This window comes from Limanda limanda, chromosome 18, assembly GCF_963576545.1.
Source record: "Limanda limanda chromosome 18, fLimLim1.1, whole genome shotgun sequence".
Taxonomy (NCBI): Eukaryota; Metazoa; Chordata; class Actinopteri; order Pleuronectiformes; family Pleuronectidae; genus Limanda; species Limanda limanda.
The window spans coordinates 19,227,785-19,246,525 of NC_083653.1; the positions used below are offsets into that span (position 1 = coordinate 19,227,785).

General features: G+C 37.2%; 1 protein-coding gene across 1 annotated transcript in view; it reads right to left on the reverse strand.

Annotated features, from left to right (window-relative positions):
* LOC133024124 (mucin-2-like) overlaps nucleotides 1–17,113 on the reverse strand; it is a 38,313-nt gene extending 21,200 nt beyond the window's left edge. Inside the window, exons 1-10 of the mRNA XM_061091095.1 lie at nucleotides 16,823–17,113; nucleotides 15,804–15,882; nucleotides 10,956–11,108; nucleotides 10,711–10,875; nucleotides 10,101–10,253; nucleotides 7,636–7,800; nucleotides 2,827–2,967; nucleotides 1,437–1,607; nucleotides 1,282–1,326; nucleotides 1,047–1,178 (exon numbers count right to left, since the gene is read on the reverse strand). Of these exons, the coding sequence (XP_060947078.1) occupies nucleotides 1,047–1,178; nucleotides 1,282–1,326; nucleotides 1,437–1,607; nucleotides 2,827–2,967; nucleotides 7,636–7,800; nucleotides 10,101–10,253; nucleotides 10,711–10,875; nucleotides 10,956–11,108; nucleotides 15,804–15,882; nucleotides 16,823–17,113 (1,495 nt within the window). The remainder of the gene's footprint in view (nucleotides 1–1,046; nucleotides 1,179–1,281; nucleotides 1,327–1,436; nucleotides 1,608–2,826; nucleotides 2,968–7,635; nucleotides 7,801–10,100; nucleotides 10,254–10,710; nucleotides 10,876–10,955; nucleotides 11,109–15,803; nucleotides 15,883–16,822) is intronic.
* Between the last annotated feature and the right edge of the window lie 1,628 nt (nucleotides 17,114–18,741).

The following is an 18,741-nucleotide window of genomic DNA, read 5'->3' on the forward strand; positions in this document are numbered from 1 at the left end:
AAATAAATCAGTACTCATTTGTGTAATGCACCATTTATCCAATATATCTAACAGGATTTAGAAAAGTAAGTAGTGCACACATGGAGAAAAAGCTTCCATTTCTAAATTGCCAATATCTTAAATATCTGGACTGAGATTTTAAAAATACTCAAAAATTAAAATCAAATTGTACACACACAATTTCATCAGATAATGCTGAACATTCCTGACAGATACACGTTGCCCTGAGTTCACATGTACTGGTAGGACCCGTCTGTAAATGCAGGTAAAGCTACAGCATGAATGAGATTAGGTTGTTTAAATCTAAAGAAAACATATGTTTGGAGCTGCCAATTACATTATGGATGATTGAAAACATAGACTTTCATGATTAGAAGCTGCTGCATTTTGAAGTTAGTTCTTTTTATATTAAAGGTTCAGTCCATAAGATTTAGGTGAAAGGGATCTAATGGTAGAAATTAAATACAAATTCATCCTATTGATGTTTTCACTTGTGTTTTGATCTAAATTTGACCAGTTGTTGGTTTTTACCCTAGAATAAACCCTTTATACTTAAATACATTATGTATTTACTTTGGGAGCTGGTCCTCTCTACAGAGGCTGCCATGTTTTTTACAGTAGCCCTAGATGGACAAACTAAACTCCTTTTTGAGTTTTTATGACAACTGAAGGCTACCACAGGTTGTCTCTCATGTATGGAAGGGGAGGGTGAGGTCAGGGTGTTTTCAGCTGCAATATGCAACTTCACCACTAGATGTCTGTAAATTCTACACACTGATACCAGAATTGCTATGTCCTTAAACTGATAGCAGTGAATGACGATGGCTGATCTAGTCCTCATTACCTTATAATAGATCTTATTAAACTAAACATTTTGAGATTTATAAAGGATCTAATAAGTTTTAAAACTTTAAAGTTCTTTTATTTTGAGCTGAAGAGATATTGGAAGCACAACTATGAATTCAAGGTGTAGTAACTTCTCCACATTCATAGTAAAGTGGAAGAATGTGTTCACACTAAACCAGTAACTAAGGTGTAATTGTCACCTGTAGAGATGTTCATGCCAGAGACTTGTGTGTTGTTGCTGAAGCTGACTGGGTAGCTGATGTTTCTCAGTCGGTCTATCTCTGTAACATCTGTGGTGTTCAGCTCAATTGTGATAATATATTCATAGACAACTGGAGAAGCTGCAGAAACAGAAAAAAGAAACGTGAATCAATTATGATCTGTGCTGTGGTTTACATATTATGTTTCTGATTTTTGTTGTTTCCTCAGTCTTACTTGTTGGTGATGGACTGGTCGTCAGAACTGGACAAAATGTAAAGTCTATGGAAAAAGAGAAAGAAAAGCAACAACAGAATAAGTTCAAATGTAGCCATAAGCATCTGTGTTCATCTTGTAATACTTGAAAAAAATAAAGACATAGAGCTGCTTACTGTGTTTGTCAACAGGCTGACAATGCTGTCCATCAGCAGGGATGGCATTGATGCATCCACATGTGTCGGAGGTGATGTTGTCACAGTATCCATACATGAAACACTGGTCACATGACCAACGATACTGATCCTCACATCTGCACTGGTAACCACTGCTGCTTGGAGAGCAAACTGGAGACAGAAAATATAATGAAAATCATGTGAACAATGTGAATATTTCACACATTTCCAAGACTTAGCATTTATTTGAACAAATTGACAATATGAAAATGGTGCCAAGTTTGAAACTAATTTGAATTTAAAAGATTTAGAAAACAAATGACTCAAATAAATCTTTCAAATCAAAATAAATCAGTACTCATTTGTGTAATGCACCATTTATCCAATATATCTAACAGGATTTAGAAAAGTAAGTAGTGCACACGTGGAGAAAAAGCTTCCATTTCTAAATTGCCAATATCTTTAATATCTGGACTGAGATGTCAAAACTACTCAAAATTTAAAATCAAATTGTACACACACAAGTTCATCAGATAATGCTGAACATTCCTGACAGATACACGTCGCCATGAGTTCACATGTACTGGTAGGACCCGTCTGTAAACGCAGGTAAAGCTACAGCATGAATGAGATTAGGTTGTTTAAATCTAAAGAAAACATATGTTAGGATCTGCCACTTACATTATGGATGATGGAAAACATAGACTTTCAGGATTAGAAGCTGCTGCATTTTGAAGTTAGTTCTCTTTACATTAAAGGTTCAGTGTGTAAGATTTATGTCAAAGGGATCTAATGGGAGAAATTAAATACAAATTCATCCTATTTATGTTATCACTTATGTTTTCATCTAAATTTGAACAGTTGTTGGTTTTTACCCTAGAATAAACCCTTTATACTTAAATACATTATGTATTTACTTGTGGAGTTGGTCTTCTCTACAGAGGCTGCCATGTTTTTTTACAATAGCTGAGGATGGACAAGCTAAACCCTTTTTGGGTTTTAATGACAACTGAAGGCAACCGCAGGTTGTCTCTCATGTATGGACGGGGAGGGTGAGGTCAGGGGGTTCTCAGCCGCAATATGATACTTCACCACTAGATATGAGTAAATTCTGCACACTGATACCAGAATTGCCATGTGCTAAAACTGATTGCAGTGAATGACAACGGCTGCTCTTGTCCTCATTACTTTATCATAGATCTTATTACATGACAAATTCTGAGATTAATTAAGGATAAAATAAGTTTTAAAATTTTAAAGTTCTTCTATTTTGAGCTGAAGAGATATTGGTAGAACAACTATGAATTCAAGGTGTAGTAACTTTTCCACATTCACTGTAAAGTGGAAGAATGTGTTCACACTAAACCAGTAACACAGGTGTAATTGTCACCTGTAGAGATGTTCATGTTAGAGACTTGTGTGTTGTTGCTGATGCTGACTGGGTAGCTGATGTTTCTCAGTCGGTCTATCTCTGTAACATCTGTGGTGTTCAGCTCAATTGTGATAATATATTCATAGACAACTGGAGAAGCTGCAGAAACAGAAAAAAGAAACGTGAATCAATTATGATCTGTGCTGTGGTTTACATATTATGTTACTGATTTTTGTTGTTTCCTCAGTCTTACTTGTTGTTGATGGAGTGGTCGTCAGAACTGGACAAAATGTAAAGTCTATGGAAAAAGAGAAAGAAAAGCAACAACAGAATAAGTTCAAATGTAGCCATAAGCATCTGTGTTCATCTTGTAATACTTGAAAAAAATAAAGACATAGAGCTGCTTACTGTGTTTGTCAACAGGCTGACAATGCTGTCCATCAGCAGGGATGGCATTGATGCATCCACATGTGTCGGAGGTGATGTTGTCACAGGATCCATACATGAAACACTGGTCACATGACCAACGATACTGATCCTCACATCTGCACTGGTAACCACTGCTGCTTGGAGAGCAAACTGGAGACAGAAAATGTGTTGAAAATCATGTAAACAATGTGAATATTTTACACATTTCCAAGACGTAGCATTCATTTTAACAAATTGACAATATGAAATGGTGCCAAGTTTGAAACTAATTTGAATTTAAAAGATTTAGAAAACAATTGACTCAAATAAATCTTTCAAATCAAAATAAATCAGTACTCATTTGTGTAATGCACCATTTATCCAATATATCTAACAAGATTTAAAAAAGTAAGTAGTGCACACATGGAGAAAAAGCTTCCATTTCTAAATTGCCAATATCTTAAATATCTGGACTGAGATTTTAAAAATACTCAAAAATTAAAATCAAATTGTACACACACAAGTTCATCAGATAATGCTGAACATTCCTGACAGATACACGTTGCCCTGAGTTCACATGTACTGGTAGGACCCGTCTGTAAACGCAGGTAAAGCTCGAGCATGAATGAGATTAGGTTGTTTAAATCTAAAGAAAACATATATTTGGAGCTGCCAATTACATTATGGATGATTGAAAACATAGACTTTCATGATTAGAAGCTGCTGCATTTTGAAGTTAGTTCTTTTTATATTAAAGGTTCAGTCCATAAGATTTAGGTCAAAGGGATCTAATGGCAGAAATTAAATACAAATTAATCCTATTGATGTTTTCACTTGTGTTTTCATCTAAATTTGACCAGTTGTTGGTTTTTACCCTAGAATAAACCCTTTATACTTAAATACATTATGTATTTACATTGGGAGCTGGTCCTCTCTACAGAGGCTGCCATGTTTTTTACGGTAGCCCTGGATGGACAAACTAAACTCCTTTTTGAGTTTTTATGACAACTGAAGGCTACCACAGGTTGTCTCTCATGTATGGAAGGGGAGGGTGAGGTCAGGGTGTTTTCAGCTGCAATATGCAACTTCACCACTAGATGTCTGTAAATTCTACACACTGATACCAGAATTGCTATGTCCTAAAACTGATAGCAGTGAATGACGATGGCTGCTCTTGTCCTCATTACCTTATCATAGATCTTATTAAACTAAACATATTGAGATTTATAAAGGATCTAATAAGTTTTAAAACTATAAAGTTCTTTTATTTTGTGCTGAAGAGATATTGGAAGCACAACTATGAATTCAAGGTGTAGTAACTTCTCCACATTCATAGTAAAGTGGAAGAATGTTTTCACAATAGACAAGTAACTAAGGTGTAATTGTCACCTGTAGAGATGTTCATGCCAGAGACTTGTGTTTTGTTGGTGAGGCTGACTGGGTAGCTGATGTTTCTCAGTCGGTCTATCTCTGTAACATCTGTGGTGTTCAGCTCAATTGTGATAATATATTCATAGACAACTGGAGAAGCTGCAGAAACAGAAAAAAGAAACGTGAATCAATTATGATCTGTGCTGTGGTTTACATATTATGTTTCTGATTTTTGTTGTTTCCTCAGTCTTACTTCTTGGTGATGGACTGGTCGTCAGAACTGGACAAAATGTAAAGTCTATGGAAAAAGAGAAAGAAAAGCAACAACAGAATAAGTTCAAATGTAGCCATAAGCATCTGTGTTCATCTTGTAACACTTGAAAAGAAATAAAGACATAGAGCTTCTTACTGTATTGGTCAACAGGCTGACAATGCTGTCCATCAGCAGGGATGGCATTGATGCATCCACATGTGTCGGAGGTTATGTTGTCACAGGATCCATACATGAAACACTGGTCACATGACCAACGATACTGATCCTCACATCTGCACTGGTAACCACTGCTGCTTGGAGAGCAAACTGGAGACAGAAAATATAATGAAAATCATGTGAACAATGTGAATATTTCACACATTTCCAAAACGTAGTATTTATTTAAACAAATTGACAAAAAGAAATGGTGCCAAGTTTGTAACTAATTTGAATTTAAAAGATTTTGAAAACAATTGACTCAAATAAACCTTACAAATCAAAATAAATCAGTACTCATTTGTGTAACCATTTATCCAATATATCTAACAGGATTTAGATCAGTTAGTGGTGTACACATGGAGTAAAAGCTTCCATTTCTAAATTGCCAATATCTTAAATATCTGGATTGAGATTTTAAAACTACTCAAAAATTAAAATCAAATTGTACACACACAAGTTCATCAGATAATGCTGAACATTCCAGACAGATATACGTCCCCCTGAGTTCAAATGTACTGGTAGGACCTGTATGTAAACGCAGGTAAAGCTACAGCATGAATGAGATTAGGTCGTTTAAATCTAAAGAATACATATGTTTGGAGCTGCCAATTACATTATGGATTATGGAAAACATAGACTTTCAGGATTAGAAGCTGCTGCATTTTGAAGTTAGTTCTCTTTACATTAAAGGTTCAGTGCGTAAGATTTAGGTGAAAGGGATCTAATGGCAGAAATTAAATACAAGTTCATCCTATTGATGTTTTCACTTATGTTTTCATCTAAATTTGACCAGTTGTTGGTTTTTACCCTAGAATAAACCCTTTATACTTAAATACATTATGTATTTACTTTGGGAGTTGGTCCTCTCTACAGAGGCTGCCATGTTTTTTTTACAGTAGCTGAGGATGGACAAACTAAACTCCTTTTGAGTTTTTTTGACAACTGAAGGCAACCACAGGTTGTCTCTCATGTATGGAAGGGGAGGGTGAGGTCAGGGGGTTTTCAGCCGTAATATGCTACTTCACCACTAGATATGAGTAAATTCTGCACACTGATACCAGAATTGCCATTTGCTAAAACTGATTGCAGTGAATGACAACGGCTGCTCTTGTCCTCATTACTTCATCATAGATCTTATTACATGACAAATTCTGAGATTAATAAAGGATAAAATAAGTATTAAAACTTTAAAGTTCTTCTATTTTGAGCTGAAGAGATATTGGTAGAACAACTATGAATTCAAGGTCTAGTAACTTCTCCACATTCACTGTAAAGTGGAAGAATGTGTTCACACTAAACCAGTAACTAAGGTGTAATTGTCACCTGTAGAGATGTTAATGCCGGAGACTTGTGTGTTGTTGCTGAAGCTGACTGGGTAGCTGATGTTTCTCAGTCGGTCTATCTCTGTAACATCTGTGGTGTTCAGCTCAATTGTGATAATATATTCATAGACAACTGGAGAAGCTGCAGAAACAGAAAAAAGAAACGTGAATTAATTATGATCTGTGCTGTGGTTTACATATTATGTTCCTGATTTTTGTTGTTTCCTCAGTCTTACTTGTTGGTGATGGACTGGTCGTCAGAACTGGACAAAATGTAAAGTCTATGGAAAAAGAGAAAGAAAAGTAACAACAGAATAAGTTAATTTGTAGCCATATGCATCTGTGTTCATCTAGAAAAAAGTAAGACATTCAAGATTATAATGTTAACATTAAAAAGATGTGAAACAAATAATAATTACTCATTAAAAAGGCTGTAGTCAAAATAAGAATATATTTTACCATTGGTCTTATAAAACTTTTTGATAGAGCTACTTACTGTATTGGTCAACAGGCTGACAATGCTGTCCATCAGCAGGGATGGCATTGATGCATCCACATGTGTCGGAGGTGATGTTGTCACAGGATCCATACATGAAACACTGGTCACATGACCAACGATACTGATCCTCACATCTGCACTGGTAACCACTGCTGCTTGGAGAGCAAACTGCACAAACAAACATAGATCTGACTTTTTAAAGAACAAAGTGTGGGTATGAGCGGCTTAGCATCTTGTGACCATGTGTGAACTGTCGGGTTACAGCTTTACATTTTATGGTCTTGATGTTATGATTTGGTACTGAAAATCTGCACACGAGTTTGTGTGCAGATGTTTTTCCTACCTGTAGAAATGTTGACATCAGAGATTTGCATGTGGTTGATGCCTATGGGGTAACTGATGTTGCTCAGAATGGTCCTCAGTGGATTTATTAGTCCAACATCTGAGATGTTAAACTCAACAGAAATGAGGTATGTATAAACTGAAGGAGCTGCAGAAGATAACAGAGAGACATGGGAATCTTAGGTTAGCTTCTTCATGGTAAAAGAAAAAAACATGTAAGCTCTAATCAAATGGGTCATAAGTAAACATGATTCTTGATCAAATTATCTGATTTCATCGAGTAGCATCTACTCTGCCAAGAAACAAAAATGAAAATATGGCAAAAGTTTTTGAAACAGATTAAAAATATCAAGATGATGTTAAAATGTAAAAGTGCACATTAAATAAGCACAGCATAAGCATTTAAAGTTCACCTGTCTTTGGCTGGCAGTACTGCCCATTGGATGGAATACTGTTGATACAGCTGCACGTGTCATTCGTGATCTCATCACAGGCTCCGTATGTAGCACAGTCCGTAGAAGACCAGACGTACTGGTCCTCACATCTGCACTGGAAGTTGCTGCCATTTAGGTAACAAACTAAACACACAAAAGAAAAGACAAAAAATATTGAAGTCAGATAGCTTTGCAACCTACTCTAAATATACAAATGTGAACCAGGTTGAGTATTATGATTAAAATGAGTCAGTACTAGTCCTGTTTGGGGTCACTAGAGTCACTGAGCAGGTCTGAATCTCAAGGATTTATTCATTGTTGAACTAGTGCTTTTGTGTTTACCTTCACTCACCTGTGAAACCCAACAGGGCTTTTCTGTTAACACAAAGTGGAGTTAAGGACATATTTTGTATTTTGTTGGCACGGACACTTCCGGTTTGGGGGTTTTCACTGAAACATTCACTGAGGTTTAAGTATTGACATTCAGGCTTTAAAGCTAATTGAATAAGGTTTGTTGCTGTTGTTATTCAGAACGATTTGGCTGCAATGTCTGGACCATTTTGGAAATGGTGTGTGCAGGACCACACAGCCTGAACAAATAAAGGTGTGAATGTCTATGTGGTTCCAGATTGCACTGTTATTTTGTGGTTCACTTGTGATTCGAACACCAAGACAGAAGTTATACTAGGTCTGAACAGGGAGTGCTACTTCATTCTTGTACTTTTCCATCTTTCAAAGTAAAATACTGCACTTTTTACGTCACTGCCCATTTGACAGAGTTACCTTTTCTTAGGAAAACAAACATTTTTTTTAGATTAAACTGGTAGTTCCACACCATTTAGTTTCTGTCAGACTCAGATCTAAGATTTGTTGACTTGAAATGTTCCCTCAAAGATAATTTACCCTCTTAACTTCTTGGATGGTTTGGATGGAGGTCAAATTATTCAGTACTTTACAAAACACAAAGATAAGTAAAAGGTTCAGAGAAATAAAATCGTATTTGTTTATCGGAACTTAGTTTTGTATTCTTTTGTCTAAAGTTGATCTTCTCACAACCCTTCAGATCCATCGGTGGATCTTCTTGAGGAGTCTGAGCTTTAGAGTGGACAAAGCCATCTGACTGTAAGTAGTGGGTCGACTGTCGCTACATCATAATCTTTAACCAAAGTAAAGTGCCACCTACACATTGTTGTAGAAGTATTACTTTTGTAAAAATGAAACTTCATTCAGGTTCTGTAGAACGAGGCCTTTTACATTTGACTGAAGAGAGTCGGAGAGTTGGTGTTCCTTATATTGATCAACATTGTTCAACATGAACTCCATCTGTAAGGTAAGTTTATAAATTAGATTTTGTTTATATGATTCTTTGCTGAGTTGGAAGGAGATTAAGTGATTTAAGACTCACATTTAACCACACACTGAACCTGATGGGCAAAGACAATTTGAAAAACAGCATTTAAACAGTTTGAAAGCAGCTGTAAGGTCAAACTGAAACACTGAAACTCTATTGCTATTCAGGGCTTTGGGTAGTTTGAGATCAGCTCTTTGCTGCATAACTCACGAAATAGTTGTCATGCAACTTCCTTTGTGTATTTTACTTAAGTAAATGTAGATTAGACATGGTGTTCAGTGATTAGTCCCTAATTGATCTATTGATGGATCCTTATTTTGTTAAAGTAAAGGTTAAAGTACAGCATACCCATGAGCTATAAGGAAGAGTCTGTAATATTCAGCATAACATGTTGCCATGGTTGAATCCACATCCTGTCTCATTCCACTCAACATACAAATTGAAAACACAGATTTAATTTCACCAACAAAAGTTTCCCTGCAGATGACGGACGCACATTATTCACACATTTTTCTCTTTCTCATTTACCATATGTGCTATCATCTCTTCGTCCTGGTTTGACCAAAGAAGGAAGCAGTTGATGGAGCCTGTTTAAATGTACAGGTCCAATAAATGGACCAGACCAAGAGCTGCATCAGCTGCATTTTCAAAAAGTCTTGGCAGCCATTAATTATATATATTATATATGGAGTAGACTGTTGGTATATGAAGTAGACTGTTGGTTGGATTAATGTCCAACCAAAAATGTCTTTTCGTGTATTTTATGTTAAAGATTTTAATAGAGTGAAGAATGTATAGGATGAGGGCGGCTAGCCTTCCTATTAACGCCCTAAAAGATATAATAACATCCTGTGCGGGCCACACTAAATTAACCGAACATATATATTGTTTTATATTTTGTATTAATGTTAAACACCTTCTTATTTTGCATTTTTGAAAGTTGACAAATACGTATAAAGATACATAACAATCCCATAACAACACACATCTGACTAAAAAATAAATTTAAATTTATTGAACCCTTGCAATCTGCGCCTTGATTTGATGAAACAGGCTACCATGGTGTTCAGAACAGCGGGAGCTCCCTTCTTACCTGTGTTGATGTCGATGTTTGTGACATTCACAATGGGACCCAGGGCGAAGGAGAAGCTGTTGTTGTTCAATAGGATCCTGAGGTAGTCCACTGTCGCAACATCTGTCACGTTCAGCTCCACCTCCACGTCGTACTCGACCTGAGTTAGCAGCACTGTTGAAGAAATACATCATAGAAGGCTTCCTTTGTAAAACATTGCTATGATTATTATCTTAAAGTGGAGCTACCACCTTTTTCGTCCAATCATTCACACTGCATTTCATATATTTTGTGCCTGGGTGTTGGCTTGGAGGTGGTACCATACACAGCCAGATATGTATTTTGCAGTATTACCTAGAACCTCAAATGTTCATATATGCAGTGTGGCAGATTGAATTCTTTCCCAAGCCCAGAAATTACACTGGTCAACTATATATGTATATGCCATGTAACACAGATAACTGATACACATTTGTGTGTTGTGTTTGCTGTTGTCCTGTGTGTCTGTGTTCTGCTCTACAAAGTCCTGGAATCTGGAATAACTGGATATCTATGTAAATGGTACTATCATATCAATTTGATGCTGAATTCATTGTGACTGGATTTAACAAAGAAATCAGGATTTGACTACCTGATATCGGCTGACAGGAGTGGTTGCCTGGTGGAATAGCATTGATGCATTTACAAATGCTGCTCCATGTGCGTTCGCAGGCACCGTATGTGACACAGGTGCTGTACGGCCAAGCAAACTGTTCCTCACATCTGCACTGGAAGCCAGAGTCAGTTGACGAACACACTATCAGAAGAGTAGAAGATTTTCAAATCACATACTGTTATCCTTGACTTTATGTTTGTTATGGAGTTGTTTCCACTCACCAATTGTGATACTAATGTCCGAGATCTCCGTTTGGTTATCGATTCGTATGGGAAGATCAGTAGCATTCAAGGACGAGCGAATCAGCTCAAAGGTTTGTACATCAGAGACATTCACTACGACATCAATGCTGTATTTCCACTGGCCTGTTAGAACTGCAAGGATTGAAGTTTGAAAAGAAAGAGGACAGATTTGAATGAGAAGAATGATTCTGCTAAGACATTTAGCTAAGATTAGTATAAAGCCAGGAATCAGACCCCAGTTTTTTCAAATAAAAAAATAAAAAATGTATAAGGGGAGACATTTTCACAGGTGCAGGACAAAGATAGCTACAACCCAGTCAGTGGCTTTGTGGTTAGCCTGTTTGGATAATTATGTGTGACAGGTAGGGTTCGATAGAGATTTGCGGGTGTGGGTCTGCAAAAATGGGCCCCTGCTGTTGTGTTAATCCCTCGTGTTGTTGTTTTTTTCATCACATTGGCGGGAAATGGGCTTCCATAAAGTGTCGCCGAAAACCAGGTTTCTGAATGTTTTCTGTCAAGGGGGAAACCTGTACATCGCAATGATCAGCATTACTATTTTCTCGATCCTCTCGTTCAACTTGTTTATTGTTAATTCAACACTCATATTTTAGGCTGATATAAAAGTGGGCTAAATATTCTAAATCTGAGGAAAACATAACATAAATTCATTAGACTCACCAGTTCTTTTCGGTCTAGTGCGAGGTAAGTGTTGGTCTTCCTTGTTAAGTTCCTTAAGTAAAAAAAAGAAAAGGATTACATCTATGTATTCATCACAGCACTAGTCCCATATTTTCTTTTGAGTTGCTAAGCACCCCCACCTACCGGTGTAACCAAACATGGTAATTCAATTAAGTCCCATGTTTCAAAAACAGCAAGTGTCACGAGAAGGGCACAGATGGTCAAGCCGTTCTTAGATATTGCCATTCCTTCAAGAAAGGCAGAGAAAAATCAAGAGGTTACACAGGGTTTCCATCCACTTTTACTTGCTTCATTGTTTTACAGCCTGTTGTTACAGAGAGTAGACAGGGAACTTTCACATGGTCACAACTATCCTATTAATGAACCACTGAACAAAGAAAGGGTAGGTCAAATATAAATGCCTTGAGATAAGACGGTGTAACGTGTCACTTAAATGACTTCGAATGGCAATTATTCCGTGTCGTGAAGTCTAACATACAGAGTGCTGAGGTTAACCACACTGGCTGCTGCTGGGAGCCGGCTGATGCTTCTCTAACCGGTCTACCCTTTATGCCAGATACCTGCGTTGTGTGTCAGTTTGTGAAGTAGACCGGGACTTGATTTTCGTCACAGGACTTTTATTGCTGCTGAATGTGCTCTGTTCAGTGTTTTAGCAGAAGAAAAGAAACAGGGTTGGTCATTCGTCTTCAGTACATGTCGCTCTCGGCCAGCTCCAATGGATTCTGGCAAGAGCCGGGAAAATAAACACAATGTCCTCCCGCGACCAATAGAGGGCGCCAGACCCATTCAAATCACTCAATACAATAAACAGCAGTAATTAACAAAAGCTGAGGGATTTTTGGTGGAATGCAATATAAGTTTTAATACCTGCAACACTTACTCATAACAAAGGGACCAGTAAGAGACAGACAGCTGACACAAGCTAGACCCCACACCTCTGTGAAATGTGATCCATAGGTCCATGAATGATTCCCTGAGAAATCAAGGGACTTTTTGAAAAACATCTCTTTATGTTAAAGAAAGTAAAATAAGAAAAAACTCTGTATCCAACCCCTGATTTGGCTCTACACCAAAATATCATAGGCTCTTTTTTGACCCGCATTACATCCTCCCACCACCGAGTTTTAAGGTTATTCATTCAGTAGTTTCTGCATAAACTTTTTCATTTAACCTTAATAAACACATGTCACAGTGTTCACACCTTTAACGGCTCATCCTCTTCAAGGTAACTTTAGCATCATTAAACACAGAAGCTCCCATAGTGCTGGCAGTGTGCGTCATCAAAACCCAGTGCAATGGCTCATCAGCCTAAGATTGATCATGTAAAAGACACACATATGTTCACAAATGGACAAATGCACCAAGATACTTAGCACAGGTATTCTAAAGAGTATACATCTACTTGTGTCGTGTGTGCTTCTAGTGGCACATACACTTTCCGTGGTTTGTGTTCTTAAAATACGACCCACAATGAGGTACAAAGAAATCATGTGCGTCTCCGCTGACCACAGACACCGGTGACATATCATTATAAGTTATTGTGTGAGGGAACACCAGTCGGTTCACAGGTGCACAACTTAACAAAGGAACGACTGTCAAACGAGCAGAATAAATATTTTTCTAAAAGCCTGATTTGTCTGGAGAACAGGAGTATCTGTCTGTTGAGGTCCAGACATAATGTCTTCAAGACGTCCTGGATGATACTCACTCAACCTTTACAACTCCAGCCTTACTTTCATCATTTTACAAAAGGACGTGGTTTATCGTTTTTATAGAAACTGAGGAATAAGGGCTTTATCTTGAAACGCACATTGTGTAAATGTGTTATTTAATGTCTCCTTTCACACATTGTAAGATAAATCAAAAACTAAAATGGCTTGATTAGCATTAGCCAATTTAGTCAAAATAACCTTCCAATTGATTTAGCTATTAATGAGAGGTTTATAGTGGTGCTACTTCATCTGGCACTTTCCTGGTGGGCCAAAGTGCCTTTTGGCAAAGCAGGAGGTCTGTCCACGATTAAAACTAAATAATTATCAACCCATTTTTAGGCTGTTTGGTTTGTTACAAATATCTGAAGTGTATATATGTCACAATGCTTGGACGTATTAAATATTAAACCTTTCTTACAAAAATAGTTGATCATTTGAAGATGATAATGTCTTAACTTTTCTATAATATTTCCCCAAAATAAGTGGGTTTTTACTACGTGAAAAATGGCTGCCATGGTGATATTTGAAGATTTAGTTCATACTGTAATACATGTTATTAGTTATATGGGTGTTGCTTCCCTACATATGGGCATATACAGGCTACCGGACTTATAAGCAACACTTTCATTATTATTACTGTTATTCTGCCGGGGCAGATTTGTTGTCCCAGTCCACCCCTACAGCAGTGTATGTACAATATAATGACAAGGGAAATATAGAGTTCACTGGCTGCTATAGTTTTATGCTACATGTTAGTTTTGATTCATCTTAAAGAATTGCAGATCTGAATTTGTTCTCTGATGAGCTATAACTACACAAGCTGCGTCTGAAATCCCCTCTGTTAAATCACTCCCTTACTAACAGACTGTCAGTTGTTCTGTATGATTGTTGTACAATGGTCTCTTTGGTTGCTTTTGAGCCCACTCTCTTCAGTTAAAATAGTTCAGAAAAAAAACAAGAAACATCTCTAATGCAGTCCATTTTGAATAAACATACTCACATACTACACATACTCAAAAACATTTTTGAGTATGACTATTAGTTTGAGATTCTTTTCAGTGTTGCTTCTATTATCTCACACACTCATAAACGAGTGAGCTTTGCTTTGCCTAAAAAAACACTGCAGTTAAAAAATACTTCTATCTGCTCAGAAAATTGGTCAACCTCTAAATAACTTGCTCCCTCAGTGAGACAATTCCTGAGAAACACCAAACAAAACTTTCAAATGTATAAAATCTCTTACCATAGATTACGTTTCCTCACTCTTGCCACTTCACTCGCTCCCCCTAATGTGTTGAAAAAACACGGAGACCGTAAGGGCTTCACAACCCGTATGTTGAACTACAGGAACTACGGAATGCCTAAAAAAACTTCCTGAAATATAGTAAGGGACGGACTCTGCTGCAGTGGCTCAACAGGTTTAATCCTTCTTGGAGTTTCCTTGTTGGATAATGTCAGCATTTTTTGTCTTTGTATATGTGTGTGAACAAAGGATAACAAATGTACAAGAAAACTGCTAGACAGGTTAATGCATGATCAAAGATAAATGTATTTAGGTTTTTTCTTTACAGGTTACAGGACAGTGATCCAGTGTTCAACTCAATGGAAACTAAATTTAAATCCAGATGACTCTGTATCTGGATGTGGAGCTGTAGATTTAAATAAAGAAACACACTATTATTATTTATGTCTTATTAGAGTATTTGGGAATTGTTTAGATATTGCTAAGAAATCACAAAGAGTGACTCCATTCAGTGGTCATCAGCATGAAGCGGAAATAAAGCAATGTGCTTCATTATTCTTTCAAATATTAGGCAGCAGGTTACATAGAGTTCTATTACTTAACTTACTGTAAAATGGCATTCAAGCATTCAAGACAAAACCATTAACACTGGTGAGGCACTGGGACAGGGGCGGGCATTCTACGGCCTTTATTCCCTATCGGATGGATGTCAGTAAGGTCACAGTCAGGGTGAAAGGAAACAGACACGTAGATATGAAGTGACATAACTGATAAGCATCAGCGCAACTATCAGGAAAGAGACAAGTTGTGCTTTTCTGATGAAGCAAAGTTGATGCTCTTAGGTGGAATTTTATGAAAAAATACCCCAGTTATGTGAATCATTTTAACTTATCTATAAACTGCACATGGGAACAGTGATAAATCGTCATTGCAGATAAACCAGGTAGGATGAACACATAGTTTGAACAATGGTTTGCTAACATTCTAACAGTTCATTTTATAAACTATAGAAGAAAACCTCACCATGTTGCATTTACTGTAGATGCCAACAGAAACCCTAATGCTTTTTTTATTTTTACATTTTTTATTTAATTCTGTCTTTCATGTACATACTAGTGAAAACACTAACATAGCTGGGTATGCAGTCCATCCATTTTTTCAATTTAGCTTTGCCTTCTATGGGCACAGGGTGAGCTGAGGCCAAATCCAGCTGACATTGGGCCTTTGACAGGTTACCCGGTCCATCATAAGGCTGACATATACAGACAAACACAATTAGATTCATACCCAGTGTTATGCAAGTTCACACCTCTCATGAACAAGTTCAAAGTTCAGTTCATACAAGCAAAACATGAATAGTTCACGTTCAGAGTTCACCATTTAAGTTCTGAACTAGTGCATAGTTCAGTTCATTTCATAGTTTAAAGGTGGAAAGTGAGAATGAAAGACCTAACTTGTCTTTTAAAGAAAACTTTATCCATCACTCCATCTTGCCTTAAACTGTATTTCATATGTATCAATTCCAAAAGATAATTTTTTGTTTAAATTATTGCTAATTTTGCCTGTTTATTTATTCATACACTGCAAACAAAAGGCACAACAAATCATAGTGCTATGCCTTGCTATGAAACCAATTATGAGGCTAGACCTTAAATTCTATAATTTAAATTTATAAAATAAATGTGTGGACAGAGGACAAAAAGTGTTTTTGGGGTTTGTTTTATTTGTCTGTTGCACCTACCTTTAGAAAAGGGCTTCAATTAAATAATGTAGGCTATGTAATATTGTAGAAAAACATGAAATGAAAATTAAACTAAATGAAACATGAAAAACAGCTCAAGAGAGGCAGTTTGTTAACTTTTCAGACAAAATCCTGAAATATTACTAGGACAGCTTAACAAGTACTGATGACATGCATTTGAACATCAAAACTCCTTTTTAACTCTTTATACTGTAAAGTGCACCCCTAGAACTCAGGTGTCCCTCTGTTATGGGACTGACACACAAAACTCTGAGTAAACAGACATGTAAACAATGTTCTTATCAAAGAATCACACAAGCTTACTTAGTCCACAGACTAGTCTACCCTTTTTGTTAGCATTTAAAAGCAATTGCTTTTCAAAGTTGGCATCTCCGAACCTGTTTCTCCTGGGCCTAAAGATCTGGCCACCAGTGCTGAAAAGCCTCTCTACTGGAGCGCTCGAAGGGAGTGCTGTGTTGTATTTGACAAACAGCTTTGTCAGTTTTTGTAAGACTATGTACTCCGTGAAGTCATTATTGGTCTGTGCATCCAGGTAGATGTCCACCTCAGACCTTTTGACACTTGATGGCTGGTTAAATTTGAAAAAGGATGACCTTTTGCTCTCAGAGCCATCAGATGTCTGGGCTTGATTAGAGTCATTAGCTATGTCAACAGATTGAAGTTCTTGCTTCAACATCATGCGATATTGCAAGTGCTTAATCTCATCCTCCACATAGTCCATCTTGAATGCTGGCAGTAGTATAGCTGCCAGTATGTTTTCTCTCTTTTCGAGCATGCCTTCCACTCTTGTAGAGAGTGACTGTATCATGTTCTGGATGAGGGGACGACATGCAATTAAACCTTGCGTAGCCATAGGCTCGAAACTCTCATCCAATAGACCATTCAAATCATTCTTCAGCTGGACAATAGTGGGAGCCAGGAACCCAAGAAATGTGTTTTTCTCCCCCTGAAGGATGTTTAGGGCAGAGGCTAGGGGGATCATCACATTCACAAGCATTTGTATGAAATCGATTTCTTCTGGAGTAAATCAACGTAGGCCAAACTCATCACAGATAGTGTGCAGGAGGAGTCTGTCAGATTCAGGATCCGTAGACAGGCTGGCCTGGGGAATCATAGTTGTTATTTTAGACAGTCGCTGCATGGAGAGGAACATAGAGTTCCAACATGTATCATTTGGTGTTAAAAAGCCAATCCCAAGCTTTTCCTCAACAAAACTGGAGGCTTTTGGACTTCTTTTCACTAGCCAAGCCAACAGGGGGAAAACATGCAAACTCTACGACCGAACCAGGATTGGTACCAAATGACATGCTTCCACGAGACTTATAACCTTTTACAGATTATACTGCAGTTCACTGAAGACAAAAGGTTTCATTCATCAAAAGTGGAAAGTTACCTAAAGGATATGCATCATGTTAAAGTGATTTTGTCTTCTTGAAGTGAGAGAATTGAAAATATGAAACTAGAAACCATTTCCACAGTTTTCTGAGTGACGGACTTTTTGTTAAAGGATTTTGTTGATTTTGTTTTAAAGTCAGAGAGTCAGACCGGAGGTAGTTAGTTTAATCCCTTAATCAGGCTATCTGACACCGACCTGGTCTCCTGCTGTGTTTGCTCAATCCCAGCAACTGATTCCATAACTGCTGTGCACAATTGCAATCACACAGAACAGGAGGTAAAGAGCTGGAGGTCTTGCTCTGCAAGTTTCTCAGCACCTACCGTAAGAATTTGTTGCCTCTTAAATGCATTTTTGTCTTGCTTAGTCGGTTACTAATGTAATTTAAAACTACAACTTAAACCAGAGCAAGTATCTCAGGTTCTGTCAGGGTGGTGGCCCTACTGTGAGAGCGGAGTTTGATTCTTCTATGCAAATGGTCAAACAAAACATTGCTTGGATGGATTCAACCTGAACTTTGAATTATCTGCAATATTCAGACAACCTATTACGTTTTAATAATACCTGTAACTTAACATCATTGTGGCATTTTTCTTAACATATACTATAGGAACCCACATGATAACAGCAGTAGATGAAGTATTTCAACATTTTACTCAAGGAAAAGAACAAATTAATAGACAAAGAGTACTGCATTCTTAATTTTCAACTTGAGGACAGCAAGTAAGTACTTTAAGGTACTTGCTGAATGAATCATTTTCTCAGATGCACACAATATAAATCATTAACTGAGCCTACTATATATTTAGTTTAATACAACAATACTACAGACCTATTAATAAATAATGCTGCAGATGACGCTACTGAAAACACATTTTCATATTAATTGATGGCTGACCCTCCTCCTAAATTTTTGGTTTTTGTTCACCCCTGATGCTGCTGGGGTATAACCCTCT